This window comes from Stegastes partitus, unplaced genomic scaffold (genome assembly GCF_000690725.1).
Source record: "Stegastes partitus isolate 25-593 unplaced genomic scaffold, Stegastes_partitus-1.0.2 Scaffold1125, whole genome shotgun sequence".
Lineage (NCBI taxonomy): Eukaryota > Metazoa > Chordata > Actinopteri > Pomacentridae > Stegastes > Stegastes partitus.
In genome coordinates this window covers 149,850-166,722 of record NW_007578856.1, presented here as the reverse complement: position 1 = coordinate 166,722, position 16,873 = coordinate 149,850, and the positions used below count along the sequence as shown (strand labels likewise).

The 16,873-nt window shown below is 40.2% G+C and overlaps 1 protein-coding gene across 1 annotated transcript; it reads right to left on the bottom strand.

The window, feature by feature from the left end:
* Positions 1 to 927: 927 nt before the first annotated feature.
* On the bottom strand, positions 928 to 16,551 carry slc9a2 (solute carrier family 9 member 2). The gene is made up of 13 exons (XM_008296397.1): positions 16,057 to 16,551; positions 15,718 to 15,932; positions 15,377 to 15,625; positions 12,485 to 12,735; positions 12,150 to 12,367; positions 10,610 to 10,809; positions 9,400 to 9,489; positions 9,245 to 9,315; positions 5,724 to 5,891; positions 5,510 to 5,615; positions 3,250 to 3,366; positions 2,932 to 3,019; positions 928 to 1,941 (listed from the first exon to the last, which is right to left on the bottom strand). The coding sequence occupies exons 1-13, from the start codon at positions 16,319 to 16,321 to the stop codon at positions 1,517 to 1,519; spliced, it is 2,463 nt and encodes an 820-aa protein (XP_008294619.1). The 5' UTR covers positions 16,322 to 16,551; the 3' UTR covers positions 928 to 1,516.
* Between the last annotated feature and the right edge of the window lie 322 nt (positions 16,552 to 16,873).

Genomic DNA, 16,873 nt, shown 5'->3' with positions numbered 1-16,873 from the left:
GATATTTTTTTTTTTTGTCTCTCTGTGTCGCCCCTTTTTTCGCTTTTTTTTTTGCTTTTTGAGTGTTTGAGTCTGTTTTTGTGTGAGTATCTTTGGGGCTCTTTTAGATATACTTGCCTGAAACTTTCACAGTTATTCCTTATCATGCTGTTGAACTACTAGATCAAACAATCTCTGATCATGGGTAGGTTGAAATATGAAAAAGATTGACGGCATCATGAAAAGTCCCATCTTACCACACGTTAACAGTAAATTAAACTGGTTGTATTTGCTGCACCACATTCACAATAATACAAAACATATAGAATACTTATTAGTATAAAATAAATAAAGCTTTTGCCTTTTAATGGTTCCTGAGATAGTGTTTTTCAATGCGTGAAAAAAATGTGTCGAAAGTGGGTTGAAGGTCAACTTATCTCTGAAACTATTTGATATGTCAAAATAAAATTTCGCAAATATTTTATATAAAAAAAAAAAAAATTCAGGCTAATTAATAATAATTGATCACATTCATTCTGGTGGTGGTAGCTACGACTGCCCTGGGGCAGACTGACAGAGGCGTGGCTGCCATTCTGCGCTTACAGCCCCTCCGACCACCACCTCAAACAATCCATTCATATGCATTCACGCCAGGCAAGGTGGGTGAAGTGTCTCGCCTAAGGACACAATGACCATGACTCAGGTTACAGGGCAGAATTGAACCGCCTTCCGATTGTTGACCGACTCGCTCTACCACCTGAGCCACAGCCGCCCTGATTAGAGATGAAAGAGAAGACAAATTGTTCAACAAATCTGATGATTTGAGATTAAATGATCCTATAACTACATATCCACTTTCTACTTTCTCTGTAGATGGCCTCTTCTGTAAACTGACATTTCTTAAGTTATATTCATTGTCTAACCCAGAATAATCAGTAACAGTTTTGAACAACATAGAAAATTTATTACAGAAACGGAAAACAATAACAGAGTTGACCAGAGGGTCCATCAGTGTCCCAGACATTCAAAAAGCCCCCAGTTGGTTCTAACTGTCCTTTGTGCTGCACAGCGATAGCATGTTCACCTAAAATGACCTAAGTACAAAATGATATCCTTGATCTTATAACTGTCACACGTGATGGGCAATAAAATACAGAAAAACTAAAATATTAACATGTAAGCAACAAAACAGTACAATTTCACAATAAAACAGTTTCAGTTCTGTTTTTAAGAAAGTCCTACAGGAAGGTAAAAGGCATTTAAAATCAAATTCATGTGAAATAACTCACTGCTGAGAGTTCATGTGCAGTACCTTCGCAGTAGTGCACTGTGCTTCTGATGTGCCTCTGACTTTTTCTTCCTGTCCTATGTGGCTCATTTTGAAGTTTGGTTCACTTCTAATAAGAAATGAATGGACTTCCACAGTTAACTCACTCAGTGGTATGAAGACACACTCATATCTGAGACCTGCAACTGCTTGACAACTAGAGACTCAGTGCGTCGCAGTCCAGCTGCTGCCGAAGCCCAGGAAGCCTTTTTACATCTTCTTCGGGTTCCACTGAGGCCGCCTGAGCAGAGGGTTTCTAGTGGTGCTGTCTCTGGGTTCAGCAGCCCACACTGGAGATGGAGAAGAAGGCTGCGACTGCTCCTCCTCTTCCTCTTGTGTTTCATGATGGCTGTTTCTTAAGTTATCCGCTGAGCCGCTGTTATTATCACCGGGGTGGTGACGACGGGGAGCGGGTACAACATGGGAGTCACTGTAGGAGGAGTTTGTTCTGGACATGCCGTGACCAGTCCGTCCACCGTCACTCCTGCCTTCATCCACAGCGTCTACAGACGGAGCTTCTTTCAGGGTGTCCAGCCGGCGCATAGGCATCATGGCTCTGGAGGAGGAGCGCGTGGGCTGGCCGAACCGAGAGCGTCGACTTGGGTAGGCGACCTCTGACATGGTTTCGTGATCATCTAGGAAAGGTTGAGTAATAATTAGATTTTATAAGAATGCGCGTAAACAACACTGAGAGGACTTCAATGAAGGAGGAGATGAATGTGGTCACAGAGTTTAACCTTCAACTGTTCAGCTTCAGTGACATGAAGCCACAAATTTGTGCTGTGCAACATTATGCAAAAGTACTTACTATTTGAATTTTAGTGAAGAAAAATGATACACAGGACATCTACAAAATTAATATTTAATGAAAAGTGCTGATTTCCAAGGCTGTACTTAAACACAGCTTTGAGCGAAACAAACTACTAATAATGTGATGTTACCAAATATGTTTACTATCTTAGTTTAGTATGTTAACATGACAATATTTGCTATTAGAACCAGTCACAGGGTACAGCAGAGGCTAATGTCATTCATTTTGCAGGTACATTTTTGACCTCATGGAGGTGCTCCAGTAATTCAAAGTTATAAAAAAAAAATTCATCCTGTGGAGAATATAACATGGACTAAATGTCATACAAATACATTTAATCATTGCTGAGACATCTCACTAAAAACAGAAATGGCAACCTCACAGCGGCAGACAAAAAGTTGGTGGTTCACTAAATTCCACAGGCCTCATCCCACAAGGAACACAAAGGTTATTTAACCAGGAAGTCTCCTGAGATTAGTTTCTTTTCAGAGGACGGCCTGGCAAGGAGGCACACCCTTATGAGATTACGAAAAAAGAAAAATGTCTGGACAATTTGTTTTAAAAAACCTCTCCGATTGTTGCTGAGATAATTCAGTCTGGACAAAAGTGGCCAGCTTGTCTTAGCTTTGACCATTTTCCTCAATCTGATACTTAAATACACAAGTGGGCAGATTGTACTGACTGTAAGAGGCTGTCAGACACCGTCATGTTGGGATATTGTCATTTAGTGTGTAATTATATATTTTTCCAACTTTTAATTAAGTCAAAAAAAATGGAGAAAGTGGGTGTTTTAAATGTAGTTTCAGAAGCTTACCTGTGTAGCTCAGCCTTGAAGGAGGAAATTTTAAATCCAAACTCTGTCCAGCAGGAAGGGAGAAGTATTTGTGCGACTTGGGCACCATCTGAGAATAACAAGAAAACAGCAGAATTAAAAAGACATTTAACCTTATGTTTAACTTGGAATGCCGTCATCTCAGTGTGGTAAGAAGATAACCAACCTGCTTCTCACAAGGTGTTTAATGTGACTCTCACTTACCTACAGCACCTTTAGCAAACAGTCTGAAAATGTTCTAACAGAGATTCATTTCACAACCAAAAAAAAGTCGGGTTTAGTTGGTGTTTTTCTGCTTACGTTTGACTGAAAGCTGCCCGGTCGGAGGCTTCGACGGATGCTGGCGTGGCGTCTGATCAGTATCTCTTTCGTCTGGCTGTCGTTGGGCAGTGCATGCTTATTTGTGTATGCCACCGTCTAAATACCAAAAACAAAAAGAGGTGTTATACAGACAAAATCACACTTTAGATGCAGACAGAACATTTTACCATTTTGACTACTGTGTTGTAATTTTCAGTTTTTGTCAGGCTGCATCACTTTTATCTTGACACTCCTCATCTCAAAGTGATTGAATTTACTTTTAGAGGTTGAAAGTAACCAGGAATCACAACATGGAAGTCCTCTGTGTAATAAAAACAATAAAAATCTGAATGGAGTTTGGTGCAGCATTTCGTTTCTGTCTTCTTACTCATAAACAGTTCACCTTCAGCTGTTCAGAGAGTTCAAAGCTACCTGATGTAATTTATCACTACAACTTTAATATTAGCACCATCCAGCGACCCCACTGGAGACAACAGACGCTATAAGATGCTTTGAGAGGAGACAGCATTCTTTAAAGCTCATATTACTCAACCAAAACTGGCCACACCTGTTTGAGCCACAGGGGCAGGTGTCTGTGTTTGGGCTTTACAAGCTGCCACCTCTTACCGCCGCCGTTTCTATCCTGCTGCTATTAGTTGGACCTAAAACAAATACAACCGCCTTTCCAGCACTCTGAAGGTCACCACTGTTCTGTAGAAAGACGTCTCATGACATTAAAATGCTTCTGTCTATTTCACAAGGCGCCAAAACTGTATCACAGTTTGTATTTTTATTTATTATGGCATCAAATAAATTAAAGAAGCCTCAAGGCAAGCTGTTGATAAATGTGATAATGTGAGTTTAATGAGGTCACATCTGACCAGTTGGGCTCATTAAGTTCTCTGAGTTTCAGCAGAAGCTCGAGTGAAAACCAAATAACATCACAGACGGTCGCTGACGCTGGCTTTGAGTGTGAAAGACGGAACTGTAAATATGTGAAGAGAGACTTGAAAGGGGGGTTATTAAGATAATCAGATAAACTGTCAGCCTGAGCACAGAAGCACATGCTCCCTATTTGTCTACACATTAAAGCGTCTCTGAAGGCCTTTCTAAAGGGTGATGTCATGCCACTAATGGAAAAGTACAGCCGGTCTGTGGCTATGCAAAACAGCACCGAGCCGCAGAGCTTTGGGTTGGCAGGTTTGAATAACACATCGCTGAAATGTGCACTGATTTGATTTTTGTGTCAAATTAGGATGAAAATGGATTTATTTAGTTTGTTAGATTTCTTTATGTAGAAGAATTAGGTACTGTGCTTTTTTACGCTTTTACCAGCTTTTGATAAACTTTAAAGTCACTGAGCACGTGTGCGACTTGGTGAGGCTGAACCATCCACACAACACAAACACAAGTTCAAATTTCACTTTAAGTGTACTTTTAGCTCCTGAATGTTTACCACAACAACATTTAAAATGCAAATGCATAAAAAACTGGTTCTAGCGTCCGTGTTTCCTCACTGAGGCTGCAGAGTTTATGTACTGTTTGCTCTGTAGGGAAAACTTCCGCATCAGTCACGGAAGAAGCACAAGACACTGATTCAATATTGTAAAGTATCCAATTACAAGTTAAAATCCTACATTGAAAATCCTACTTTAGTAAAAGTACTTAAGTATTAGCACAATGTACTACGTCACTATTAGATTGGTAATGTTTATGCATCGATCCACAGGCAGCAATTTACAACTGCAGCAGTTTGAGGGGGAACTAGTTTAGAGGTTCTAAATCTAGGGTCCGGGCCCCTCTAAAGGGTCCTCTGATGAATCCGAGGGGCTGTGAGATGATTAATTGGACAGGGAAAAAGAAAAGACAAGTTTTCCTACATTTTTTTTTTTTTTTTACAGGGGAAAAAAACTTTACTTTCTAACCTTTTTTTTTTTTTTTTTTTTTTTTTTTTTTTTGACAAATTATCTCTTTGGCGTCAAATAGTTACTGAAATGGAATCATCTGGGAAGTTTTGAGGGTAAATTTCTCTTTGGTGAAACTATAAATAGGATCTGAAACATGACGAGCACTTCCAAGTAGACACTGTGTTTTTATAAGCGTTAGTCACGAGCCAAAGGTGTGGTTTTATCTGTTACAGTCGATGGTATTTTATAGGCTTTTTGGTTTTTATGTAAAATCACATAAACGTACTTTATTTGCTTCTAAACTGTAGTGAAATATAAGGTAGCACGAAATGGAAATGTATCCTTCATCTCACCCGTTGCCTGATCTTGTACATGTTCTTGGACAAGATGTCGTGCATGTTCCTTAGATCAGCAGCCAAGAACTTCTTCTTAGGTTTAGCAGAGCTTTTCTTCTCCTCACTGAAAACAAAGCAGATTTGTTTCGTTACTCTCCTGTTGACCTGAACAGACATTAAAGAGGTTGTGTGATAGTCTGAGTCAGACAGAGACAGAGCCGAGGTTTCATACTAGAGAGAGACGATGGACGGAGCAGCACTGATGTCTCCAGACACCGTGTCCAGGATCTCCATGGCGTTCTGCAGCTCCAGCTTCTTGTACAGCGCCACAATGCTGGACTCAGCCCTGCTGTCTCTGATGAGGATCCTACGCAGGATGCGATTGTTGAACTTCATAAACCTGAGATTGAGAGACAGGAGATTACACTGATTAAGGCTGACAGTTTGTGTGAAACAAGGAAGAACTTCTTTATCGAGCCATCTTATGTCCTCACAACTTTGCAGACACAAACAATGCAGTCTAAAAAATATCAAAACAAAGGCAAACACATTACACAAATCATGTGAAACCACAAATAAAACAATATATCAATCTTTCACTACTTTAAATATTTCCTAACCTGTCTGTGGCACTCATCTCCCCCCATTCACTTCTACTGAGATAAAACATGTCATACATGTTTACATTCTACAGTTGTTTTTTGTGTTTTAATGGTATTTGTGAGCGGTTACCAGCTTTAACAAAGGTGCTGATGTTCAACTTTAATTTCAGAGTTGAGGTCAAAGTTATAACCTTCAGTCAGATACTGGGGCTGCCCCAGGTTTATATGAGATGCTGAAAAGTTCATCTCCTCAACTGCAGCTCCGAACGCAACTAAAACACTGAAATGTGTAATTTTGTACATAATGAATTTATCTTAATAAAAATGTCCTGACAGGTGTGATGGAGCTCAGGATTCATCCAGAGAAGCTTTAATACGGATAACTGCACTGTTTAAACCTGAAATCTGTGTGGAACAGCTCACATGGTGGATATGTAGAGGAGCAAAGAACATGAATTACCTTCTGAACCTGTTAATGAAGTTATCGATGCTGTGCCACTCTCTGTTTAAAGAAGTACTTATTGTTTCTACTGCTGTGTGAAGCTGCAGGTAATTGTTAAAGTTAAGAAAAAACTGTGACACCCAGCAAGTTGTGTGCAACAAACAGGACTTCAGCAGGTGTATTAAGGTTTTTGCAAAATCCCACACTTAGGCTTTTCTTAAAAAATGAAAAATAATCAAAAATAAAAGGGAATTGATGCATTGACAATCATGGGAGGAGGAACAAACATATTTGTTAGTATTTTATTTAAGGTATTTTCTACTGTATGTTGTGCATTTTGCACTGTACAGCTGCATTTACTTCACCTCCCCAACATGTAGTCAGTAAGTTTGAGGTATTTTTAATCTTTTGCAGTTGGTGACTGGATAATATCTCTGTCCTAAAGACATCGCAGACACCTGAAATGTTCCCTGATGATGATCTGATCGGTCTGTAATGCAGCCATCTGCACTTCCTGCTTGTTTACGAGGCTTTTTGGTTTCAGTCTGATTGTGTCATGTTTGCTTGGTTTGGCGCTGAATCACAAGAATAACAAAACTATAAAAGACATATATTCTACTGTTTCGCTGTTTGTAAGTTTAAGATCAGCATCCTGCAGGAATATTCTAAAATTGAGGGAAAAAAATGTGAAGCCTAAAGTCAGAAAACCTAATAGTGACAGCTCCTTCACTCATATCAAACCAAACATTCCTAACAGTTCCTCTGTATGATGTGTTCATATTCTCAGCATGTTTTGACTAGTTAAATCAAACTTAAAACACAGTTAAAAACTTGAGGAACCCGTCTCACAAGACAGTCATGACGAGTGTCAATAAAACCGGGAGGAGGTGAAGGAAGAGGGAAGAGGCCTGGGATACAGGGAGACATGAGGGAGTCTAGATTAAAGGCAAAAGTTACAGATAAAATATGAAAGTAAATATAACAGTAAAATGGTACAATGTATAAGCTTTGTGTGCAAACATATGTTTTTCTAAGTGTTTCAATCTCACATGACTATTGTTGCTGTAATGCACATTCCGAGCAAGAATACATTAAAGTATGTTCTCTCTGTGCTTATTTTGTATTCCATATACTGTATGTATTTTTAAACATTGTATATGATACTAAACTAGTACATCCTGTAGCACATGAAGCATACAGTATCTCTCATGTCATGTTATATGGACAAAATGAAAATGTTTAATTTCTACATTTGGGAACACATGACTGTTAAGGAAGCGGATGACATAATTCTGCAAAATTGACATTGCTTCTGATTAGAAATGCAAAATGTAAAAAAAAAATGGAACAACAAAACACTGATTTCTTGATTTAACCTGCAATGAAATAAACACTGACTGAATAGCATATCACAGGTTATATGAAAAGAATGTGTGTTTATAATGCTCAAAGAAAATGAGCATTAAGTGAACCAAATAATGTTTGTTGTCGACTGTGGAAGTAATGTTAATTTTCCATTATAGCAAATGGTCAAAAATAGTCTTTTGGAAAATTCAATTTGGAGCTAAAGCTAATTAAGAACATGAAACATTTTTTTCCTACTAACCCATTTACGCAGGTATTAGTCACAGCAAACCGTGATGACTTGCAGAGTGGATGTCTGAACTGTGCTGGTGACTAGAGTGAATTATGTGTTTGTAAAGTCTCTGTGTTCAGCTCTCAGTGTTTGTGTAGCTTCTATCTGCATGTTTAGAGTTTATACTTTGACTCATGTATCCCTGTTTGCCCATTTGCCCTATTATATTGTGATATTCTCATTGTTTTCAACAATATCACAGCTTCGTTGTAATCTGAAACTCCTCTGCTCTTGCTGCTTTGTACCCGTAAACCACTGGATGCTTTCATTGTGAATACGAAATATAATGTGGCCATCACAGGTTTCACAAACAATCATTAGAGTTAGAAAACCTCTTTATCTTTCTGTGTGGAGCAGCAGGAAAACGTTTGCAAACCAACATGGCATGACTGACTGGAGATGTTCACGACACAACTAATCCCATGGTGGCAAAACCCCACAAAAAAGTTGTAATATTAGCATTTTACTTGAACTTATAACTAAAAAATAATAATATTTCAAAGTTATTGATTTGATCATAGCTGGAGGAGAAGAATATCCTTCGAGATCTATGATTCTGTCAGACCATGTGGTGGCAAACGTATTTTAAAATTAAAAATATTATACGTCAAAGCGTTTAGAATAAAACTGGAGTTAAATTTAAAGCACTGAAACAATGTCACTGGAATGAAATCTGGTTGGCGAGTCAGAAGAGACAATGAGGAACTGCGAAAGCAAAACATTTCACAGCTTTGAAGAGAAAAACTTGAGTGTTGCTGTTGACTGCGGAAGCTGAACATGACACCAAAGTCTGATTGGCTGTCAACATTCCCACACAGTCCCACTGTGAACAATAGCAGCGTCAAGCAAGACCTCAAAGGAGGAAACAGAGGGCAGGTAAACTAAAACCTCCACTTCTCTTCCAGTTCCACTGCAGCCGCTTTTTCTGTTTTGTTTGTATAAGCAGATGGAGACGTAAAGACTGAAGTATACAATTTCCAGGTTGCTCATGGGTGTCAGTAGGTAATATTTGTTAACAGACTGACTTATTGTTGAGCCGAATGAGCCGACAAAAGGAGGAGAAAATTCCTTACTTGTCCTTCCAGTAGAAGTGGCTCCACTGTCCACAGAGATCCTCTATTCCCGCTATGGTGTGTTCCATGAGCTGAGAGCAAAGTGAGATCTGTTAGCACTGTGTGCAGAAACATACTATCCACCACATTTAGACCAGTCGGAGTCGGTGTCGTACCCTGCAGTGAATCTCCACATTGATGGTGCTGAGGTTGCGGTTGGTTCTGCGGACGTTGATGAACTCAATCAGAGGTCGGATACTGATGCCCTGTGGAGAAAGCACAACGTTTAATATTACGTTAATACTAATAATATTGTAAGTGTCAGTAAGGTAAAGCTAGCCGGTGTCATAACTCTAAATCCAGCTCATGTTCCCTATTTGTGAGTGAACAATCAAACGTTTGGTGAATTCTGCTTCACAACAGACTGGAGATGTAGACAACAAACACGTTTAGGCTCAGTTACGTTTCACTTGACTTCACTATAATGGAAATCTGATCAGTTAGTTGTTGTAAAAAATGTTCAGTCACACCGTGTGAGCACTACAACATACAAACAGATACATCACACAATAAATATTCATTCTCATAGTAATATTCTTTCTCTAAGTGGAGATATTCTTTCTCTCTTCACATGGACAGTTGAAATGAAGAGACAGAATTTTCAGTTCCTAATTCAGTAAATTTGTTTTCAAACCAGGTTGTTAAGGTGGACAAAGACCTGCTTGTATATCCTTATGACACCTCAGACTGCTTTGACATTGAGCTGGAATGTAAGAACATTAAATTCAAAGCCCGCATGACCTACAGGATAATGAAATCAGTTCTGATCTGTTCTTTACATCATGTGGTGTCCTGGAGGTTCAAGGAAATCATGACACAACACAGGTCATCAATCTGTTTCAAGACCACTGATTCTGTCTGACTTCTGACTATTCTGCAGGATTCAATATGCACCACCTATCAGCCACAGCATTAAAACAACCCCTGATAGACAGAAGTAAATAACACTGATCATGTTCTCATAATGCAATGTTCTTCTTGGAAACCTTGGATCCTGCATTCATGACGGTGTTACATAGACACGTACGTAGACAGAAGAACCCTGCCACACTGCAAAAATTGCTCAGGAACAGCAAGAGGAACAAGACAAGGAGCTTAAGACTCTGCCTCTAAACTCCCCAGAAATCCATCCAATCAGCATCTCCAGAGGTCCCATGTTCACGCTCTTGAGACAAATAAGCTTTTCTGGTGGTGCAACTGAGTCCGACACAATATTAGGCAGCTGGTTTTAAGGTTGTGCCTGATTGTGTATAATCATACCAATTCAAGTTAGAATGACAAAATATTGTCAGTGATGCAAATATAACCCCACAGACAGTTTCTTACCTGAAGAAAAACAGTGAAGAGGATAATAGCAATAGTTGCTGTGACGAAGAGCTGCTTGCGACCAATGTTATCAGGAAGTGTAAAGGCCAAAGCGAATGAAATTGCCCCTCGCAGACCTCCGTAGGCCAGACCAAACTGATCTTTCAAGTTGAATGGGATGGTGCGGAAAGGGTTAATGATTTGAGTCAGCACCAAGACACCTGGAAGGATGGAGCAGAAAAATATGTTTAATTGTTATCAAATTTAAAGCTGCACTAATCAGTATTTTATATAAAAAATAAATCAAATGGCAAAGAGTAACTTGCAGAGGTGCACTTACAGTACTGAACCAACAGAGAATTATAATCCAACTTTGCTATTCTTCTCAACTAAAACAGGCTTTTTAGCGACTTGAAGTTCATTGCTTTGTTTTTGTGGCCTGCAGCTTCACTGATTTTGTGTCTAACAGCAGTAGGTAGATATTTTCTGCAAAAAAAGGCTCTAAAAGCCAAATGTGCACTGCCCTACACCGAACAGCTGATATATTAAGATGCTACACATAATTCACAGCTTAACTTAACATTTAGCTTTGTTTAGCCAGGACTCAGTAAAAACCAAAACAGAGCTAGCAGGTGAGTTGATGTTGGTGCTCAGCAGCTTCATATAGTGAAAATATGTCAATGTTGTGTTGACAGCTCATATAGTCAATGAATGCAAATTTAAAACGTGATTTATGATATCGCAGACGATCAGCTCACAGCTACAGAGGTGAACGGTTAACCCTCTGAACTCAAAAAACAACCGATGGGTTTGAAAGGCATGTTATCTTTTAAACCAAATTACATAATTCATCAGAGTCTGAAGCTGTAAAAACAGAAAGAATCCTCAGATTATTAAGTTCCCGATGGTCAGTAAACAAATGATGTGCTCCCTGTAGTTCCACCTGGAAAAAAAATCAGCCAAATCTAAGCTTAAAATCTTGATACCCCATTAAAATCCTGTTATTCTACATGTCTTTTTTTTTTTTTTAATGCTAGAAAAGTAGTGCTGGCAATAGCAGGATTATGTAAAAAATAAACAAATAAATAAAATAAAATAATTACAAAATTCTCCCCTCATTGGCTGAGTAGGTATTAGTGACTCAGCTACAACCAACAGTCACGATAAAAAAAAATTCAGGGACTATTCGGCTAAACAGGGTTGAACTGCTGGCTGTGTTCACACAGTGCAAATAGGAGACAAGTATGAAATAAATTTAAAATATAAGTAGTAAAATATCTATAGTATGTAGTCATCATTTTTTACAGTGTTGCTGCACTTGGAAAAAATGTTGAACATGTTGATTTAATTTTTGAAAAGTAATTACTTAGAGGAATTTCCTTTTTTCCCCCTTTTTTTGTGATTTATGGCATTCTAACTATGTTATACTGCACAAAAGACATATTTGAGTACTCCCTATCAGCCCATAGTGAGTAAAAATTGTGGCAGGAGCAAAGAAATGTCCAGAATCTGCTGGTTCTAAAGGTTAAGGTTAACCAGATACCCTCTGCCCTCTGCTTACCCAGACCTCTCCAAACAAAGGCAAACAGCAGCGTGAAGAGGATGTAGCCCCAGTTCCACTCGTGCTCTGTTGTTATGGTGACGACTCCCAGGAAGAAGAAGATGAGGGTCTCCGAGATGGAGCCGAGCATCTTGACAACATGTCGGATGGTCGTGCAGGAACGCTGGGAAACGTTTTCCTCCACATAGTACTTCATGGTGAGGGCACAGGTTACAATGCTGCAGGGAGCACATGAGCACAGCCAGTTTTTTTTTTTTTTTTTTTTTTGGTGCTGCGACTTAACTGTCTGCTACTCAAATATTTGAGCTCGTAAACAATTGTTTCAGTCTACTCACGCCATGATGGATGAGATGGCAAAGAGCTCGGCAACCAGATAAGCCAGATAGCTGTACATGAAAATGAACAGCGGCTCGATTTCCCGAACCTTGGAGGTGAATCTTGTGGTGAAGGCGGCCACAAAGCCGAACAGGATGCCGAAGCCCATCCCGCCGAGGCCGACCACGAAGAACCTCGCCACTCCCAGGAACACATCCACTGGCTCCACCACCGGCATTTCCGCCACGAAGCTGAACATGTTGTACAACACCTGGAAACGGACACACATACGTTGGCATGCATGCACACAAACCCCCACACATCCCAGTCAGAGGTCATGGGTGGTGTCAGCGGCTGTGGCCTGTAATGAGACTGTTCCAGATAAGAGTGATTTATTTAAATATTTACTCTGCACTGTTTGCAATTTGATAATCTCATTTCACCAAGCACCCTGAATGAGTCACAGAAAAGAAGCTGTTAGTAACCGGCTTTTTACTCCTGTTTTATTCTGCTGCTGAATAAAGTCGGCTTTTTTTTTTAAAATCTTGCTGCTGCTGATTGAGGAAACTAGACTGCACAAATCCACTGACATGAGCGTATAGCACTTTTAGGTTCATTTGTAGATAGTGGAATTTATGTGGAAAAACCCCAAGAAACACTGGATATCATTTAGCGTGACTCCTACACACACCATCATGCTGTAAATACGCACTGCTGCACTAAATCTGTAGCCAAAACTAGTCTCAAACATGTGTGCAATTTACTCCTATACATGGAGCTCAACTGATCAATGAGTAGACTTATTACAGATATACTGATATCAGTATGCTGTCTAAGATGAAAACTTATTTCTATTTGGCATAAGGCAGAAAATGATGCTTGGGGTAATTTAGAAATAGTATCATTGTGTAAATTGCACAGCAGGGTCCCTCCAAAACCATTACTTGCACTTTCAGCACTGTCTGCAGCACATGCAGCAGAGCTCATGAATTAGCTAAGCAGATAGTGGTGCGGAGTCTAGCGGTGTCGTCATGTCAGGTAGCTAACTAGTTTATGAAATACATCACCAGCGAGTTAATAGTCAATGACCCCGTTATTTTCCATTTTAAATATAACTCAAACATAAAGCTATGTGGATATATATTTATTTTTTCATAAAACATCAAATACATCAGCTGATATATCAAAATTATATTACACCGCTAAAATTGGTATCAGCATTAGCTTGAATAATCCAGCATCAGTTGGGCTCTGTCTGGATGAGTAACATTTTCTTTAAAAAAAACTGCAGTACCCAGCTGTTTTAAGACCTGATTTGTCATTTCTTTAAATATTAAAATATGTAACGCGTAATCTACAATGCATTCTTAGTTTTGGTTGTTTCCAGAAAATAGCAAAAAATATAGACTTTTACTCGGTTTATCCCTGACTAGTTTGATCATTTGGTCACACACACATATCATAGTGTGAGATGCAATTTGGTTCAAGGTAGTGCCTTTATGTTTGTTAGCAAATTTCTTCTCCACTGAAATGAAATCCTCCCTGCAAAAATCTCAACTAGGTCCTAAATCTACCAGGTTATTTTAACACTTAAAAGCTTAAACTTTTTTCTTTGCTCTGGGACAAGCTTGCCAAAGACAGGAAAGATCAAAACAAACAAACAGCCTTTTTACATCTATTTAAAGCAGATCTGTGTGTAGTGAGACAGTACCAGTTCCCAGTTTTAATTTGCATATCGACACCAGTTATACGTCGGATCAACCGGGCTCATTGAGTCAGAAGAACTTGGGTCACCTGAAACCCACTTGTTCATCAAATAATTGTTCTGTCACCATCTTTGGCTTCACTAGTGACGATGCTGGTCAACTCGTAAATCAGAAATATTTGTGCTTTTGTAAAAAACACAAAATCTCCTCGTGGGCTTTTCCAGTCTCCTGGATAGGTGTTTATCTTTACTCTCTGCTTTAGAGTCTTCCACTGCTGCGTACTAAACAAAAGGGTCACCACACAAATGCTAAGGGCAGGTTTATGCAGGCGGGCGGGACGGTTGGCGAGTTTGAGCACAATGGAAAGAGGACAAGGTGGGGGGATATTTGAGCACGAGTATGCGTTAACTCCTCCTCTAAAACCAAATGTAACAGTGACCTCAGAAACTGGTTTGACAGCATCTGAGCAAACAGACCCTGAATGGTACATGGCTCTGAGTCGTGGACACATTTGTTTGATGTCTCTGACATTCTCTAAGATTCATGTTTGTTATCTGTTCGGAAAATCCTGCCAGCGCACAGACGATTCTCTCCCACACATTATGTTCTCATACATGCATGTTAGTCCAGAGAGGAGAAATAACAAATCGTACAGTATCTGATGAAATCTGAGCTGAGCCTTTTGAGCGGGGAAGAATGGAAAAGCTTCAGACAACACAACAGTGGACATGTATTCATAGTTTTGACATTAAGAGGCTCAAACATAGCCTTAAATGGTAGGTGGGGTTCATAATGAATTAAGTGTCAATGATTGTGAGGTAAAGAGGAAAATGCTGAAATGCGTGCTCTTTATTGGACACGGTGACCAGCACGTTTGCTTTTAAGGTTGTTTGTATTTGGTTGTTTTATTCACATCTGTTGCATTTAGTTTTTATCTACTCTCTCCAAATATGAGGGCCAACCAGGCCTATGAGCGTGCCCGATATTTTATATTAGTCCCTGACATACACCCCACAATCCTGAACAACACAATTAACACACAAGATCGGTATGTAATGGCACCTGTCTCTTGTTTTCATGACAAATACTAGCCCTGAGGCATTCTCAGAAGGCCAGCATGTTGCAGCAAGTCTCAGCTCAGTGAAAAGAGCATTTTGAAGTGCAAATTCAAACACACTTTGGTAACCCCTGCCAGCGCCAACTCACCACAGTGACCGCATCATTGAAGAGGCATTCCCCAAACACCACGATGTAGAGCTGCTCGTTCACGCTCACGTCCTCAAACACATTGAGCACAGCCACGGGGTCCACGGCCGAGATGATGCTGGCAAACAGCAGGTTCTCCTGCAGGTTGATGTCCTGCACACCGAACGCCTCAATCTGGCATATGGCAAACAGAGACATGCCAATGCCGATGCTGTTCCACAGAGTCCCCACCACTGCGAACCACAGCACCTGCACAAACAGAGAGAAAATGTGAAATTGTTGTTGAATCAGAGCAGGATTTTTGCATTAATCAAGCAAACTGTGGCTGACTTTTAACAGACCGTGCCGATGTTCTCAAAGAAAGGCCTGGTGGGCATGAAGTAGCCAGAGTCGAGGACAATCGGAGGCAGCATGTAGAGGAAGAAGACATTGCTGGTGAGCACGGCGGGGGGCTCCTCGTGGACAGAGTGCATGATGGCACCCACTATCAGACCGATGCTGACCAGGAGGCACGACTCCGGCACCCAGATGGTGATCTTATGGTACACATGGAAACCTAAGAAAATAGAATCAGAAAGAGGTAAGGTAAAAAGGAACCTGCATGCATCATTCACACAAGGGCCACACCTATTAATGTCAATATAATCACCTAGAATTGAACATATGATATTGTTACTCACCAATTTTTGCGAATGAAGCCAGCAGCATCCACAGAGTGATCTCAAAGGGTATTTGTATTCTTGGGTAATCCATTGTAAACACTGGTAGATTTGCTTTTTCAGCGTCTGGATAGGCCTGGGGTACATTGTCAGGCTTAATAGGGGGAACAATCGTGACACCGCCGGTTGGTTTAGGAGGGATTTCTCCTCTGCAGCCATACAGGAGACTTAAAACTGTGCAAATAACAAGGAAAACTCCTGCGCGTCTGGAAATGCTTAAATCCATTGCGCACAAATATCACGGACAGTTATCCGAAACCGATGAATGTCCACGTCGTTAAGGTTCAATCACTCCATCCAACTTCACAAACAAGAGAGAAAAGAATCAACCGAAGTGAGAAGAAACTCTGCTTCTCTTCCAAAAAAATAAAAAAACTAGTTAATTTTGCGTCCTCATCCTTACTGAATTCTCCAAATGCGGTGCCATAACCCTCGGTGCACTTTAACAGCTGATCCGGATGAGTCTCCTTCAAACTGCGGCACAACTCACCTGTGGTTTACCTGCGGCGCGTCCGTGAGTTCCGATACTGGCTGGGCGCGGCCCCGAGCCCTGCTCTGATTGGGTGTCACCTGAGGCTGATAAAAAAGGGTGGGACAAGGTGTTTGTGCGCCATTCAGGGGCTGCTGTGGAGTTTCGGTGACATGAGCTACCAAACGACAGCAGTTTCAGCTCAGTTTTCATTTCCTTGAGTTGTCTAAACAACAGCTTTTGGCTGCTCTTATGTGTCTTGATATTTGATATTTATTTTTATTTTAGACAATAATCATACAAGCTGCT